This window comes from Solanum tuberosum, unplaced genomic scaffold (genome assembly GCF_000226075.1).
Source record: "Solanum tuberosum cultivar DM 1-3 516 R44 unplaced genomic scaffold, SolTub_3.0 scf00073, whole genome shotgun sequence".
Taxonomy (NCBI): domain Eukaryota; kingdom Viridiplantae; phylum Streptophyta; class Magnoliopsida; order Solanales; family Solanaceae; genus Solanum; species Solanum tuberosum.
This window is the reverse complement of record NW_006239002.1, coordinates 522,759-540,442: the sequence shown is the minus strand read 5'-3', so window position 1 is coordinate 540,442 and position 17,684 is coordinate 522,759. Positions and strand designations below refer to the sequence as shown.

At 36.9% G+C, this 17,684-nt stretch overlaps 3 protein-coding genes across 7 annotated transcripts in view; 1 reads left to right on the top strand and 2 right to left on the bottom strand.

Annotated features, from left to right (window-relative positions):
* Positions 1–763: 763 nt before the first annotated feature.
* LOC102597837 (zinc finger protein 4-like) lies at positions 764–1,904 on the top strand. Its single transcript, XM_006346283.2, has one exon. It carries the CDS (start codon positions 1,130–1,132, stop codon positions 1,649–1,651), a length of 522 nt encoding a protein of 173 aa, XP_006346345.1. The 5' UTR covers positions 764–1,129; the 3' UTR covers positions 1,652–1,904.
* A 1,994-nt stretch (positions 1,905–3,898) lies between these two features.
* LOC102597299 (TIP41-like protein) lies at positions 3,899–9,969 on the bottom strand. 3 transcript variants are annotated; one of them, XM_015308256.1, is made up of 9 exons: positions 9,693–9,969; positions 8,783–8,968; positions 7,643–7,730; positions 7,183–7,296; positions 7,009–7,068; positions 6,884–6,925; positions 6,656–6,784; positions 4,774–4,879; positions 3,899–4,596 (listed from the first exon to the last, which is right to left on the bottom strand). In XM_015308256.1, coding segments are annotated over exons 1-9 (867 nt in total). In that variant the 5' UTR covers positions 9,833–9,969; the 3' UTR covers positions 3,899–4,594. The 3 variants fall into 3 exon arrangements, with proteins under 3 accessions (XP_015163742.1, XP_006346344.1, XP_006346343.1); XM_006346282.2 differs by having other exon boundaries at positions 3,899–4,603; positions 9,693–9,968; XM_006346281.2 differs by lacking the exon at positions 3,899–4,596 and having other exon boundaries at positions 4,651–4,879; positions 9,693–9,968.
* A 627-nt stretch (positions 9,970–10,596) lies between these two features.
* LOC102596310 (pathogenesis-related homeodomain protein) overlaps positions 10,597–17,684 on the bottom strand; it is a 10,517-nt gene continuing 3,429 nt past the window's right edge. For 2 of the 3 annotated variants that reach the window (XM_006346279.2, XM_006346277.2), the window contains 8 exons: positions 16,547–17,284; positions 15,245–15,410; positions 15,027–15,150; positions 14,806–14,918; positions 14,143–14,703; positions 12,506–12,775; positions 11,814–11,903; positions 10,597–11,682 (listed from right to left, as the gene is read on the bottom strand). In XM_006346279.2, the coding sequence (XP_006346341.1) occupies positions 11,080–11,682; positions 11,814–11,903; positions 12,506–12,775; positions 14,143–14,703; positions 14,806–14,918; positions 15,027–15,150; positions 15,245–15,410; positions 16,547–17,016 (2,397 nt within the window). In that variant the 5' untranslated portion in view covers positions 17,017–17,284 and the 3' untranslated portion in view covers positions 10,597–11,079. The remainder of the gene's footprint in view (positions 11,683–11,813; positions 11,904–12,505; positions 12,776–14,142; positions 14,704–14,805; positions 14,919–15,026; positions 15,151–15,244; positions 15,411–16,546; positions 17,285–17,684) is intronic. The other variant, XM_006346280.2, reaches the window with a different exon arrangement.

Sequence of the window (17,684 nt, the reverse complement as noted above, 5' to 3'; positions counted from 1 at the left end):
GGAGGAGGGGGGGGGGGGGGGGGGGGTATCTATATCTCATGGTGAACAGGACTTTTCTGCTGTTCATATACAATGCCCACTATCTGTCAGAAAAGAAACCCCAACATGAAGACACCCACATAGATCCTCATGTTTAGAAGAAAATACTAAACAAAGTTGGAAAAGATGCTATCTCATCCCTTTCCTATTTTAATCACTATTATTGACAAATCTTTGGACCCTACCACTCCATCAGACATTGAAACAAGGCACACTCAATTTAGTATGACACTACCACCACTCACTCCAACATCTACATTCTGCTTCCTAAAGCTTCTCATTCACTCATTCTTTCACAAAGGAAACAAGTCACTGCTGGTGGGTTCCATCTTTACAATACTTCCACACCTACTTAATATGAAAAGTTTTCGCAAGCTACAAATTTTTTTTCCATCACTAGCAATAACAACAGGAAAAATGACAGAGACAATCAGAGCAGGAGATTGATTCTTGGAGCTATCGAACAAATATCCAGCTCTAAAAAATAATGAATTCTTTGAAGTGGGACAAGCTTCAATAATAAGCTGCCAGATGCAAAATCTATGCCTTTTAAACTAATCTCAAACCCATGAACTTCAGTCATGTGATCTCTAAACTCTTATCATACTGAATACAAGCATAATCTAATACATTCTATATGACAAATTCTACATTGAAGGCAGCTGCACCGCAGGCAAAAGAAACTGTAGGATTACGATTAGACTATAAATTGAATCACAGTTATTCTCAACCTCAATTAACTCCAACAAGAAATTGTTAAAGGCAGAATTATTTGATTAGATAAAAGAGAAAACAAAGAAGAAGTGGGGGAATCGCGGGCTTGACAGGGACGGCAGTGAAACATGACGTAAGCATTGTCCCCTGGAACACCAAGCCTCACTAGGTGGGGACAGTGAAAAGATATATGATAAATTTCAATACCTAATCTCACCTTCACCTCCTGCATGATCTCAATTTTATTCCTTGCCTCTCTGATCTCTAGCCCTTTAAGAGTCCATTTGGTCAGTATCTTCATAAAGCCTGTCTCTTCAGCAAAATTGTGGGGGAGGGAAGAAAAAAAGACTTCTGCATAATTTCAACAGCCAGCAGAATGAGAAGTGCTGAGGATGGCAGCCGGGGAACTTCAATATTTGAGCAAGGTGAGTGGTTGAGTTTGAGATTAGGAAGAAACTCACCTTCAACATCTAAAGAATCTGAGTCACAGACAAGACCTACTCCTGGCAAGGTTTTTTCATGTAACTTCTGCATGAGGAAGTTCTACAGTTCACAGGCTCTGGGAGGCCACCAGAATGCTCACAAGAGAGAAAGAGGGGCAGTGAGACAGTATCAGTCCCAGAGGATGATGACAATGATGGCTTTGCCTATCAACAATCCCATGTTCAGATCTCTTGGCATGGTTCCTCACGCACTTGTGCATAGAACAGGTAGAGATGTAAGTTCAACTGTGGCAAGGTTCAGCGAGGCTAGTACAGGCTTTCAAATGACATCTCATCCCAATCCGGTAGATGAAGGATTTGAATTGAAATGGCCAGGAAGTTTTCGACTAAATCCACAACAATCAGAAGACCAGGCTTCAAATACAAATAAGATTGATCTGAATCTCAAGCTGTAATTATTCTACTCATCTATTGCAAATGAAACTATTTTCTATCCTCTCATGTAACAGCTTCAGCTTGGTTCATCATCAGTACATGAACTGACTGTATGATCTGCGAGACCTGTTTAGAGTAAAAGATCCTAGAGAAGTAGTGCTCCTAAATGTCAAGATTTCCAGCTTTATCAGATGAATGATACCTAAGATGTAATATGTACTTTTCAGTTTCTTTTTATTCCTACTGCACTAAGAACAACTTTTTAACGTCTTACTCTCTCCCAAATAGTGGCAGAAGGTTATTGAATATGCATTTATAACTTTTTGGTATTAAGCTCGGGCAATCTAGAGCAGTATGTTTAAGATCAAGAAATTAGACAAATTCCGATTAGAATTTTAGAGGAAACATCAATTTTCTATCTTGGTATATTGATGAATTTAAAGAGATTCACTTGCAAAACAAAGAGAGAGAGGAGGGAGCGAGTGCGTGGAACGAAGTACTGAGGTAATAGTGCAGATGGAAGCTATGGAAGTCCTCATACTGAGTAAAATATTTGATCAGATGTAATTCCGTTTCCTGGTTAGCAGCATCTAAGAGAAGGAAATGGATATCTAGTCTCTCCCCTTTCCTTCTCTACTTTCTTGTTATTTTAGATGGTGGTGGATAGTGTTCAGGACAAAGTTGTCACACAGTACACTGGAAAAAGAAATGAATGGGCCTTCACCTCTATTGCTTGCAACATGTCAAATGTAAGTTAGACCTCTTTCCACTATCACATGCCAAATGAACAGAACTCAAAACTCCTTATGGTCAGCAATAACACTTAAGTGCTACACGAAACAGCAAAACAGAAACCCACCAATAGCACCACTCTAGAATTTTGTTGAACTTCTGCCGCACACACATGAAACACAAGTCTAAATAACATTTTATACTTCCCCTTCCAAAATCATAAAGTCTAGGCCTACTTTATTCAGCACCAAAGTCAGCAAACCATTCTCTACAAAGTGCTTCATAAGGTTGGTGTGAAAGTGTGTCGGTAATCAGTCTAACTGTTCAGAGCTGTACCCTACTGCCATCAGATTCTACAGGAATAGCTGACCTACAAGTCGTCAACTCTCAACTTTCAGATTGTCTAATGCATAAGAGATAACAACATAAGATAATATCTCATTGTAAGACCAAATGTTCAATCCATTGTAACTTCACTTACATACTTAGGAATCCACATGACCAGTTGAAGTTATAATATTTCAGTCAGTGGCAAAGAGAACTTGACTTCTCAATTTGGCAATTTTAAAGTTTTGAGCTTCTCAAAAACTTTGAGGAAGAAGTGGTGCTCTTCTACATGACATGAGGCAGGTAAAAAGGAGGCTAGCACAGCCCACAACGCCTCCCCTCCCACCCCATTTTGATGTTGCTACTGATCGCTATGAAGCTTTTATCTTTCATATCGATTTGACAAAATCCACACAGCACCACTTAATCACCAGTTTAGATATTAGAAGCAACAGTTACCTATACTAGGGAATACTATTGTCCATTATTAATTTTTTTTTTTTAACAATGGTGCAAATTCTACAGAGATTACAAGAATCCTTTCACATTTTACAAAATTACCACTCACCACTTCTGAGTACTTCATTTATTTGTACATACTGCATATATGCTTGAATACACTTCATTAACCTTTTTGGTCATCCCTCCACTATCTAAAATATACCAGTATAACCCGTTGAACCTAGTGTCCCTGCTTTGCTGACTATTGCAAAAATGGCCTTAAGATCTCATCATTTACATAGAAGTACTAGTATAGACCATCAAACCTAATGGATTTTGCAATCTTCTGGAATACACAGATCAGAACCACAGCCTATAGTTGAATGCAATCTCTTTTACATGTTCTAATAAAGCCTTGACACAGAGAAAGCTTGAAGAAAGTAATTATGGGGAAAAAGGTTGGCTAGCAACTGAAGTTTAACTAGTACCCTGAATCAACCCCACCATCCTGGCAAGGAACACTTCTATATATTTGTCTTATGTTTGCAACATGCTCTTTCAGTTTCAAGTGCAGCCTTGATTTTTTTGGGTAACAAGCACATGAAATGATCCTGTTGATAAAGGTGGTGAAATTCAAACTTAGAACCTTAATCTGCTCTGAAATCATATTAAATATGAATTGTCTTATCTAAAAGCACAATTTTTTGTATTTATTTATTTTACTTCTGAAAATTAATGTTCATCAATCATCATAACTTGACCATTATCATCATAAATGGGTTCTGTGTCGTTCATTTACAATTTACCAACTAACTCATCAGCAAGTTTACCAATAACATTTGTTCCTCAATCAAAAAGTTAATGAACAAAGGATTTGTTTGCTCAACCAGATATGAAACCAAGGGAGGAAGTTTCACGAAAAATATACTATGTGCTTTCATTTTTAACTTTTTGATCAGCACAACTCCGCTAGTGCAATCAAAACACTACCAGCAACCTCTTCCCAAGAGAACCACTAAAATTCCAACACTTCCTGATGAGGTTCTGCACTTCTGCTAGACATTTTGTTGGTGAAGCGAGGAAAAACTTGTGAAAAGGCCACAGATGAATCATTTTGTGAGTTTGAAAGTTAAATGCTTGCAAAATAAGTTTAGGTGGGAAGGTGCAGAGTGTCAAAAGTTCAACTGCCATAGAGCCTTTTTTTATAATGATGGTGTCCGGACAACTAGCATGCACCTTGACTATCACACCAGTATTTGCTACCTCCCACTAGCACATGTACCGGATAACTCTGCCTATCAAGGGTTAGGTAAATGGGAAAAAATCAGCCAGTGTTTTCATCGCTCATAGAGCCTTTTGATTCTTTTAAGAAAGTCTCTACTGTGTCATTTCACTTCCATTTATCCAAGGCACCAATCATGTTGTTGCACTCTTTGCATGTCTCGATGCGGTGTGTTTTCCCATCCTTTACACTTACACAGGGAAGAAAATCAAAGTCGGAAGAAGAAAAAATCAGAAGTCAGAAAATCAAATAATTCCATAACTTCCGTAAAGATCAATTATTATTGACTTAATTCCACAAATGGGAGGAACATAGAAAGAAGGATCAGATACAACAATGTTGTGCACACCTAGTGCTTACATGGTTTTTCGATACTGAGCTTTTGAGCCTTCTGCATTATGATGGGCAGCCTTTCACTAATAATGCTTGGATCACTATATGCAGCGCAATCAGAAGGATATCCTTTCTGCAAAAATTAAGAAGATTTGTAAAGGAATTCCAAAAAACAAACCAAAAGTAAGTTAAAGTAAATACGATCTAACACCAGACCAGAGTAATCCTTACATTCCCAATCTATGAAGTGCTAACTAGATACAAATTTTGGAATCTTTTCAGCCAGCATTTTGTTATACCTTTCAAAGTGAAGAATCTGATTACTGCTTGAGGCAATTGTAGGACCAGGAAATAAGGAAGGATCTTCTGAAATACAGTTATCATGTGTGTTGGGTTTTGTGGTGCAGAAGAAATTCCAGATGTTTTGAACTTTGAAGGGAAAGCTGTTTCCATACAGCAGCTAAAAATTAAAATACAAATAACTTTGGTTTTTGGTGCAATATACAGGATGTGAAGGATGGCAAAACTTGTTTACTTGATCAATTTTTTATTTTTTTTGAAGGACAGAACAGTATGTTAGATTTTATTGACTCACTGCAGGAATAGGAATTTGTATTGGAAAGAACCCTTCTTTTTGTTTTTCGATAGGGGTTCTCAGTGATTTCGTAGCAGCACTATCTTAGTGCATTGCTGTTTATATTCATAATATCTTTAGTTACCATTTATTAAAAAAAAATAGATGCACAGTGAACATCCAAAGTAATGAATTTTCTGAAAACAGGTATACAAGAAGAAAGATCTGCTTCACCTTCACTTAATTAGACCAACTAAAGTGAACTCTCTCAAAATCCTTACCATTGAAGTCATATAAAGAAAGAGTGTAATGCCATGTAAATAGTGCAGGCATTAGTTTCAAGGAACTTTTACATACATTTGTCAAGGTTATTTTGAGATTTTGGTCAAAGGAAGCCCAACTACTTTTATTTGACTTTTCCTATCTTATTTCTTTCTTTTTGCCTATGTGCACTTGACCATAGGCCATCTATTATAGCGATTTGGCCGTCTCTAGACGTATAATTGAGTCCTAGTAAAATTGATCTTAAAGATGTCTAGTTACAACTTAGTACCCTGATATTCTAAGGCAACAAGAGGTTTTAATCTTCAAGACTTGTGCTTCTTGTTATTAGTTGTAATTGAGACATGAATTGTACTGGTCTGGTTATGAAGAAGATTATGATTTGAAAATGTGGGGTGTATTAGATAGATTTCAACCCATAAGAGGGTAAAGAGGACTGCCCACCTTCCCACCCCTTTTCTCCTACTTGCTTTTCTCTTTCTTTGTTTCCTGCATTTCTTGTCACTGCATTAGGATCTGCTTTCTTCATCTCACTACAGAAGCAATCTTATTCCAAATCCTATTCTGTTCATTATGAAAATCCTCCCTGAAGCCTGTCAACTATTCTGCTTTAAGTAACTAATGTCTGCACCACAGTTTCCTGTATCAGTGCTGCATCAACAACCCTTTAGGGATTGTGAAACATACCAATCAGTCTATAAAAGGTGTAGATGGATGACTTCTCCCTAAAAATACAAAGATAAAGTAACATAGAGATTGCCTGCTCAAACAGTGAATAAAATGGTCTCTAGTATGCCAAACAACTTATAATGTCTATGTTGTAGAACATATTAGGGAGGCACCAGAAGTGACAGACAACACAGATAGCAAAAATAACAACTTTGAAATCAAGAACAAATGTTAGCAACTGTGGAAATCTAGGGTCATCAGCATAGACAGATCAATAGGTCCATATAGAAGCGGGAGGGGTGGGGAGGTCTCCCTGGTACTATTCTTTATCTTTTTTATAAGTAGGTCTCCCTGGTACATGTATGGAGATGATATTGAACTTACAGAAGACAAGGCTTGAAATGTGGCTCCTCTCCAGCAGCTTTCTCGAAGAATAACTGATTTCATATGCCCCTCAAATAAACAATGTAAACGGGTGTCTCTTAGCCTCATAAGCACTCCATCAACTCTAAGCTGTGTAATGCATACAACCATAAGTAAAAGAGATTAAGAAACAATAACTCGGGCGCAACAAATTGTTTATGTAGAAAACTTTCCAACAGAGCCACTCACCCAGAATCGCAACAATAAGAACCAACCACTTGGCATGACCCTCTAGAAATACACAGAAGCCGTTCATCAGTGAATTGGAAGTCGGACAAATTGATATGACTTAATAAGAACCATAATAACATTACCACTTTCACGGTTAATAGTGAGATTCCATTATCAGCAAGTTCATCCTCATATAAGATGATCTGTTGAAAGAAAAAATGAAATCAACTTGGGTGCTAGAAAGGTAACACAGGTAGAAAATGGATAACATTACTCAGTTAAATGACCCTGAAATCACCAAATTCTGATTCACCAACCTCATCATAAAAGAGAATAGGTTCTTTTGATGCCAGTGCAACCAAATCAATTTTGTCAATACAATCCTCCCAATGAAGACTATAGCTGCTTTCATTCGATAACCCTCTTACACACTATTATACAAAAGTAACAAGAATAGTTCAAAAAACACTTGAGTTTGACAGCAAAGGATCAATAACTAAAGGAAAAGATAGAAGAAGGGATATAAATAAAAATGTTCCCATTCAAATAAATTATTTTTCCAAGTGATCAGCGATTATTGCTAAGGTGTAACTCAAAATGCAAAATTTGAGTCACTAACCGGAGGATAAGGACAAAATAACTGATGAAACAGCCTAACCAAGGTAGCAAGCATTAAACCAGCTGGAATATTAACTTTAACAATCTAGAAAGTGTGAGTGAATAATAAAATGTCTACAAACTTTAATAAGTATTACTCCAATGATATAAGATTCAGACCTCGGCATTCCTTTCGACAGTTTCACTTCCATTGTAAGGTGTGGTGAATGTATAGTCATAGTCAAGCACCACCTGTTGCAAAGGTTTACTGCAAACACACATAAATAAAATGAGAGAGAGAGAGTCAGGAAAAGAAAAGAAAGGCAATGAAGAAAGCCTTCTGTCAGACGACTTTCACCATGGATATCAAAATCCATTTCTGAAGGGAAAAGTAAGAAATGAATACCAAGTAAAAGGCATGATCTGCTTTAAAGCATATGGGCTCTAGTTTGTCTAAGTCCTGTACCAGAATCATCCAATAGTCATCAACATTCATTCAGGTCAGCAGCTAAAGTAAAAGATCACCATCATCCATGACATTTTTTTTGGTAATCCAATGTTGTAAGAAATTGGACATGCTCCTAGATCTTGTTATTAGAAGTTACCGACATTCTAGGAGGAAAGAATGAAGAACAGCTTTCAAACAGTTGCTGGTTGTTCTTTAAAAAAATTATTTATTTATTTGTATCTGTTTTTTTTCCTTTTGTTTTTTTTTACTTTTACAGCTTCAGCCTTTCAAATGTACCAAGAACCATTCATGCAACTTGCAAGTACCAAAAATGCACCAAATAAAGCCTTCATACGGTTGTTTTCTTTACATATCTTTTATTAGTGGTTCTTTGGGATATTTGGTCACATAGCTGAAAACTTTCCTCGTTATTTGACAGTTTAAAAGGTTTTAACTTCTAAAAGAAGCTCCATTTTAACTTATGAAGTGTTGTTTGTTGAGATGGTATTTTTCGCAGAGTCTACTGGTTTAGCTAAAGGCCTGAAAGCTGATCCCAGTCAGATTCGATCTATTTGACTGTCCCAAATTTATGGCTGTGTTGGATGTTTGAAGCTTTTGAGTTAGCAGCATTGCCTGGGAGACAGATTTGCAATTCAGCAGTATACTGAACTCTATCACAGGGTTATAGAAGGGATCAACCTTCCAATTGATGAAAAAGATCTATCACCAAACTGTGGTGCTAGCACCAGCTGACAAAACTAATATAAACTCTACCACCATACACTGGTGCTGGCACCAGCTGACAAAGCATCCTCTTTCAGGGAGTAATGCTTCTACGTAAATACTGAAATTAATCGGAAAGATAGTAATACCTTCTGAATTTCCATTTTGCAGCTGCTGGAACTTCAACAGGTGGTAATGCCTCATGCTTCCAACCAACTAGAGCATCTAATGCATTAAAGTGAATTTTTGTGCCAGTATTCACATGTTTAAGCACCAAAGAATTGTCCCCAAATACCATCTCTGGCAAGTGAGAGGTCTGAAGTTCTTCTTCCCATCTGTATGCATATCAAGCCATTTAGGGAGGAATTAGACCCTTTCAAGATATCAAAGAGATAAGTGTGTTTTCCTAGAAGAGGATATGAATTATTATATGCAAAAACATAAAAGTCCACAAAAAAAAAGTCCAAATATAGCAAATGCATGGCAATCTTTCTTCATGGGGTTAGGGAGAGTTTAATATTTAGGGATACTTCTTCACAGGTCATATGTCACATGCAGGACGGGAAAACGACAAACATTCTCTGAATCAAATTGCACAAGAACCCTCATCAATATGCAGCACTCAACCTAAAATTTGCAGGGATTGCATACACTAAGATGAGAATCATTACAACCTCAGGCCTGAGTGATGAATCATTGAAATTCAGCATCATGAGGAGTTTTCCAAGGCGGTGCAAAAGATTGACGCAATACGAAATTGCATAACAATTCTCATCCAAATAGCTGTTGTGGATTAGAACAGTTCAGATTAGAGGAAAATGCTAATTCTCTAATTTTGTAGAAGCAGAAGTCTTATTTCATGTTTCACATCCTAACCATCAAGCCCTACATTCCTACCGTAGCCTGTATGACTTTCTGATTCCGCAGTAGCTAATCAATCAACTACGCAGCAATCCAAACAAGTTTAAATTGCTTAAACATGAACCAAAAAAGTTGCAGCCACGAAAACAAATAAACGCTTAATTGAATTGTACATATATAAAAAGGGTAAAAGAGTACTGTTGAAGCTGAAGAGAAGTGAGAATGGAACGCTTCCGAGACTCAATCTCCCAGCCGTGAATACGGAGTCCACTCCGTCCGTCCGGTAGAGGCTCAGCTCCGGCAGCCTTTAGCTCTCTCTCATCACTCTCCCACTCCATGTTCCGATCGTCCGGCAGAGTACTTTACCGTTTGGTTTAGAAAATTTTACAAGTAACAGTTTCTCCAAAAAAGGACAAATTGTGTATCGAAATATAGATGTTCACGAAAATAACAAAGAAGTCGAAATGCAAATATTTCTGAAAATAGTTCTCTGGTTTAAAGCTAACCTGAACACATAATTAGCCCAAAAATAATAAAAATAAGGCCAGCTTGAAAAGTCACTTGATAATTGGATTTGGATGCAGTTGAATATAATTACAGGATTAGACAAAATAATTATTTAATTGGTAGAGAGAATTAGGTATAATTAGAATTGTGAGTAATTCCATGATCACTTTTAAATTTCCTTATTTTTATTAGTTTTGTAATTTATTTTTTCATTTTAGAAAAAAATCAACTTTTAAAATTATTCTGAAAATTTTGAATATATTTCTCCTTCATTTTGTTTTCTTCTCATTTCTCAACCTTCTCGTCATTCCAGGTAATCACCGATATATTTCTTATTTTGTCCTTTCAACTTAGCTACATTATTATTCTAGTTTTTAAAACTATACTGAGTTATATTATTAAAGTAGGATTTCTCTGTTGAAGGAAGTTGGGAATCATTTGGGCATAATAAATACCAACATTACTAATACACCTTATTCATCACTACTTTTATACACCCTACCAAACGAAGTAATGATGTGTTACATTACTACTAACCCTCCCTGGGATATACTGTCGCAAGTACGAGCTGTAAAACTCACTAGCAATTCAGCTCTTAACAAATGATACTTGTCGGATTAGACGCTTCACCAAAATGGGAGCGCCATTCAACTGAAATAGGTTTCATCTTTACTGACAGTTACACAACGGAAGGACGATGAAAACGAAGTAAATAAGAAGAAGGATACATTTTAATCTGCAATACGTACAACACCATACCATGTCTACTGTACGATTGAGACATAAATGTAAAGCATGATCGAAATTTAAATACCATCTAGTCCCTGCTAGATCCACAGCTTTAATAACTGGTAACTACTAAGAATAAAATTCAGCTCATCTCCCGGACTCTCCATAATGCATATTCATTCAAGTTTAGATTGACGGGAGGACTCCACATGACTCTGTACTGCAAAGTTCCGCCTTCAACTAGCTAACGTTTCAATCTTCAACCATTCACCGATATCAGAAAACTTCCAGGTTAGATTATATTCCATTCCGAGTATTCATACATTCCAGAATTTGGCACTTCCACTATTCAGTCTTGTTTCTGCAACCTGCTACTTCTACGGACGTTCTGAGAATTCGGGGTATCAACCCTCACCGTCGGCTTCTTACGAGTCTTACTTTGGGGAGTGTCATCCAGTCCTTGATCTGTTGTATTATCGTTCTGAGAATTTGCGGTACCAACTTTTGCCTTGTGCTTCTTGGAAGTCTTATTGCAGGGAGTGTCATCCGATGCTTGTTCTGTTGTATTATCATTCTGAGAATTTGCAGTACCAACTTTTGCCTTCTGCTTCTTGGAAGTCTTATTGCGGGGAGTGTCCTCTGATCCTTGATTTGTCGTATAAACTTTTTTAGTTGGTTCACTAGATTTTTTTCCACTGGCGTCCTGTATAAACAAATCTTCTTCACTCTTATCTATTGCATGACCTTTTTCTCCATTAAGACGTTGCTTTGGTTGTTCCAATTTCCCAACCCCATTGCAGAAAGCAATGATGCTATTAGATTCAGTTCCAAGTGGCTCTCCAATTATCTGCAATTTGGATGGAGATTCTTTCGACACTTTCTGACTCATAATTGTGTTCCAGTGAGAAGAATGACGATGGCAATGACGAGCATTTTCAAACCATTTACTGACCTGTGTATTTAATGAAAAGAAAAACTAACTAATAAGGAAAATGGGCAGCCACAAAGCAATAAAGAAGACACAAGTGACAAAAAAGAGGATGCAGCTGAAAGTAACATATGCCAGGGAGAGCTTATTAAAACCTGGTAAGCTGTTAGCCCTAATTCTTTACCCAGCTTCCCCTTTGCGTCACGGTCAGGATACTGATTGTCCTTGAAGGATTCGTATAGTCTCTGAAACCCAAAAAAGCATTAAACTGAAGTGAGGAAATGCATGAAAACTAACAAAGGATATTCTACTAGTAAACTAGAAAATTACATGTCAATCCCAAACTAGTTGGACCTACCATACGAATCCTATGTAACCATTATGTTCTTTTCAGTCACATTTCATTCAAAAACTAATCAATTTGTCTCTTCAAGCAATTTATTTTTTAAAAAAAAATACATGATTAGAGAAGCCACAATACCATACAACAGTTTGAAAAAAAAAACTTTCAGAAGGCATCACCATATTAGGCAAGCACAGCTATAAACAAGTCCACTTCTCTTTTTGGGGGCAGCTAAAGAGTAAATAAGATTTGCTTGAAAGCTAATGAAGTTAGTTTATCATATCCATTGTACACTATTTCTTCAAGGATGACATAAGTATGATCTCCTCCTACCTTCAATAGGTATTGTTTTTAATTTCATTGGAAAGTAAGATGCCGACCCCACTTGTAGGATTTCACAGGGTATGTTGTTATTGTTGTTGTTGGAAAGTAAGATATCACTGGAACTATAAACACTGATCAAATTATGTAAACAGTTGGAACCAGGGTAAAGCCCACAAATACCTTGGTGGCGACTTCTCCATGTGTTTTTCTTTTACCACTTGAAGGAGACTCGGAGGTACCCGCGCCTCCAACTTTGAGTTTCTCAGAGATTCCACTATCAGAAGCACGTCCACTCCCTTTTTGTTTCCCACTTTGATGCTTGATATCCGCAGGAGTCGAACTAGGAGAAGTCATAGCACCTTTGGCATTTCTCAACTTTCTCACCTTGGGTAAAGGACCATCATCATAATCTTCATCACTAGACTCAGAAGATCCATTTCCATATGTTTCCTTCATACACCAATGAATCCGAGCACATTAATCCAATCAGGTGGAAAGAAAAAGATAAGGAGTCACATTGAAGAACACAAAAAGCATACATGACATGCAGAAACGTACCATTTAAATGAAACAAATCGTTTTTCAATATATAGATCTTAGATTATGTTACTACAATGTAGAAAAATAGTATGTCCCATTGCAGACAAGAGCTTTCCTCAAATCCTCACATAAAAATAGCAGTTAAGCCTTCACAATTTTAAAATCCATGTTAAGTGCAAGCTTGATATTTCAACTTGGTTGTGCCAGAGTAACTGTCCATCAACTCCACCAGCTGAACCACACATCATATGAAAGTTACAAGCCATGGTTTGGGAAAAGAATCCCATTCTTTCCAGGGGATGACCTTTATATCACGTGACCAACTCAGGAAGATATCAGTCAACGAAGGTTGGCTACTGAGACAGTAAGAACATACCTCAGTAACCTAAACATTAGTCATGCAGCTCTTTAAGAGAAACAACATTCTTTGCTATAATGTTAAGTGCTTGACAGCTTGTACAACTTAAGCACCTATTATAAGAACTTACTCAGATGTTAGAATTCAATTTGAATGTTTTAGATAAGAGCTTATGTTGTTTTTCCCTCGAAACCTTTTTGTACTAAAATTTAGTGACCCAGTTCTTGTATATGTGCCATGTACAATCAGATATTCTAAACTTCAAGCCACAGAAAGTGATTACAATACCCAATCACAAAGAGACAAAATATGACTCCCAACAAAAGGGTGTTGTGTTTTTGTTCCCACTTATCTCCCACTATCCTAGTCCATAGATAATAGGCTCTCATGACAAATTTTATACTGATGAAATCAGAATGTTGTTCCAGATTCTTTTGTTTATAATACAAGTTACCTTTCTCAAAAAAAAAAATCAGGACAAAACCAGAAAATTATGTTTATGTGATTATGTGAATGACCAGTCAATGCTAGAGAAGTTGAATCTAGAAAAAATCGAGGAACTAACCCAAACAGGAACTGAATCTTTGTGCTAAAGAAGAACCGTAGTAATATTGAATATGATAAATCTCATAAACGATGACAGAAATAAACTGGTCAAGCAAAACTGGTATGATCAATGGCACTGGAGTTTCCATGTGTTCTTCTAACAAATATGGATATTCTACATGGAGTATGCCAGTAAATTTCATACTCCGAATCTAAACAGTTTAAGAGATTTTGACCAAGGCAAGAGCATGTCAAGAGGGATGAAAGGTACTAAATTAGTTATATACATAAATACTACTCTAGATAATTAGAAAGCATATATGTGGATAATTATATGAACATAAATAATTATAAATAAAAAATAGAAGCTTACATCGTGCAGCTTTTTGTAGTCCAACCTCTCTATGTGCCTTTTGGCAGAGACAAGAGGACTATCAGACTGCATAAGATAAGACAACTCATCCTTCAGCGAATTTCCTTTAGCTTTGCCAACTTTAGCTTTTTCCTCTTGGGAAGCAGAGTTTGGCATACTGTTATCTACTGAACTGGAAACCCCTTGTTCATCACCTTGCAACCTATTAGTATCAACTATCAGATTAAAATCCTCAGAGTCGGACGTAAAATCAGAACTTGAACTTTCTGTTTTAACCGGCTCATCCTTATCTGGATCATCAGGATTAAAGTCATCATCTTCCGAGTCTTCAGAAGAAATCCCCAAGATCTCATCATCTTTAGGAGGGGCTTCTGCCAAGTCTTCAGATGCAGAGTAAAAATCAGATTCATCAGAACTCGACTCATCTTCCGAATCATTTTTTCCTACATCTGGAGTTTCAGGGTTGTAATCATCATCCTCCGAGTCATCTGATGGAAGACCAGAAATATCATCCAGCTTTTCCCCAGAGGCAGCAGCAGCAGCTTCCTTGGGATATACTTTCTACACATGTTAGAAGAAGACACTTAGGAACAACACTTAAGAGATCATAACGATCAGAAAAACTAACTGCTGATTATCAGGAAAGAATGATCTAGACACAACCTCCCAGCTGTCAGTGACGGAAAGATCTGTTCCTTGAAGATCATTAAGCAAGTCAATGCAGTCTACTTTGCAATCACAGCCAGGACAAAGCCAGCCTTCATCATCAGGTGGAACTGTGAGCATAGCAAGGAACAACAGAACCATGAGAGTAAAGAAGTCATTTGACACTATATAAAACAAAAGCTATCAGAAAAACTATCAAAAGGATAACTGAACATTACTGTCTTCTTTTAACAGAGGTGGCTCCACACACAACTGGTGAAATCCACGCTCACAAGCGCCATCACAGAGAATAATATCATTATCAGCTGGCAGATCCATAGACCCACACTTCGCACAGAATATCTGCAGAAGAATAAAGATGCCTGAGTAATCCAGTTATCACATCATAGCACCGTGAACACACCTAAAATTATAGCAGCCAACAAGCATATCCTACATCTTCACTGTCAATCTCCCCTTCATTGTCAAATAAAGATGCTGGAAGCCTCCCTTCAGCAAGTAATGTGTCAAGGCGTTGAAACAAATCTCTTATTTTCAATTTGTAACGAAAAATATGAGTCTTGGCTCGTTGTAGCTCCTTCTCCAGCTTTATCTTTTCTAAGCTGCAAGAGTGTCGACACCATAAAACCCAACAATGACTTTGAAAAGTATGTTCCCAAATTTTAAAATAAACAGAAAATACAGCAAAAGTGAGCTAACCAAAGAAAAAATAACTACCAGACCTGAATACTTTCTATTATATAATTTTCTAACAGGACAGATAATTTTAGGCTAGGTTAAGCAGGCAACTGCAGTTAATGGTTCAGGTAAAAGAGCAGATAATTTTATAAAAATAAAAACAATGCACTAGGCATATGAACATACATATTCTCCCCGCCTTATGAAATTGACATGACAGGTTAAAGAGAATCAGCTTATTTGGGCAATAAAATCTAGTAGGTGCTAAACCCATTGCCCTTAGACTATGACAGATGTCAGCAAAGCACAATACAAGTAAGTCTACAGGGTTAGTATGCTTACACCTGCTTCCTCCCAGTAAAGAGCAAGTAATTAGACCATCATATCAAAGCAACACTAATAATGCAATACATGAACAGCTTGAAAGTACCCCTCCCCGACTACTTTTTTTGTTTTTGAATAGTCAGTACCTCCCAGTGTACTTCAAAATCATACATTAACAGAACGATTATGCAAAATTACCAACAAAAAAAAAACATTGATATCCTGCAACGAGCTTTAAGAGTGAAGAAAGCCGTACCCTTTCTTTGATGAAATTTTGTTACTTTATCAACAAACTAAAAAATTCTACTTCACAACATAATGTTGGTGGTGCTCACCTGCAAGCTCAAGCCATCATCATAAAGGCAAAATTAACCTATGATTTTTTTTCTTTTCTGATAAGATAAATGATTTTATTGATATAGGGGAAGGCCAGTATACAGGCATTAACCTATAATAATTTAGAGTAACATCTCTCGGTTCAATGAACTAAAGTAACTATGCCTTTGTTCCATCAATATCAATCTTTTATACTGTTCACACTTCACAAATAGGAAATATTGATTTAAGCTAAACGCTGCTATGAGTGGTCAAGTATTTGCAAGTCAAAAAAAACTGTGTACTACAATAAAGCTGCAACAAGTTATAGAAGATTGCCTTTTCCAACCTTCATTAAGCATTCATCAATTAAATTCCCACATATTTTACTGAATAGCAATTCTGATAGAAGGTAACAAACCTTTGTCCTTTCCAGCCTTCACCAGAGTAAGCTTCAATCAAGGTTTGCTCATATGTTATTCTTTGTAATAAGTACCTCAGATGTCCCCTTATTCTTGTGAATTCGTTCACAGCTATATGTTTACTGTGCTTTTTCTTTCTCCTTTTTCTTTTCTTTTCCTCGGTAGCATCATGAGTTACCACAGTATTATTTGCCTCAGAAGCTCCAGACTTCTCCTTCGACTTCGAACGTAGAAGTCTAGTACTGCTAATAGGGGATCCTGAAATAGATTTTCGTTTTCTAGGCTGACCAGGTGTTTTCTCTCGATATTCTGATTGATTAAGATTTTGAACTGCGTTTTCACATGCTTCTCCTGATTGGTCAACACCGAGATTTTCAGACATATTACCTACTGATGCTGTGCGATGGCCCCCACCAGCGGTTCTTGCCACCTTTTCAGGTGACACTGACGTGTTTCCAAGAGTTGACATCTCAGATTGATCTTCTAGCTGAGGTCTCGTCTCTTCCTGATTGGCATTGCCAAAAATGTCTTCACAAGACAGTTATCCTACATGTAAGTCCTACTATACCTGCTTTTCCACTAGTTTCTTCTCTTCATTTTCATCTTAATGACCTCTGTACTCAAGTTCTAAGTTCCTGCAGAGATGAATATCACTAGAAATTCATTCTCCCAATTCTCACAAAGACCAAGGGGGTAAAATTCTTATACTCCAAACTGAAAAATCCAATATTGCTTCTCTGACAAGAACAAAAAGAGAGGCATGAGCAGATATTTATCAAATCAAGTTGCAGTTATTAAAAAAAAAAGGTATACTTAATTGCACCAAATACTTAAATGTGAGAGATAAAAAAAATAGAAATGTTCATCCAATTATGCACTTAAAATAATGAGGATTAATGTTTGATACAATATTAGTTAACATTTCGTTGCTGGCATTTTCTCTAATGTGTACATCATTGTGTCACATACTACAGAAGCACTATTAAATACTTATCTACTTTTGGCTAAACTTCATAAATGCAACTGAGCCAAAGAAGAACAGGGGCTAACTGATCTCCTTTTGAGTACTGAGGATATGAAGCACAAATAGATAAACCCATCTCTCGGCACCTTCATGCTTTCAACTAGTGGGGGGGG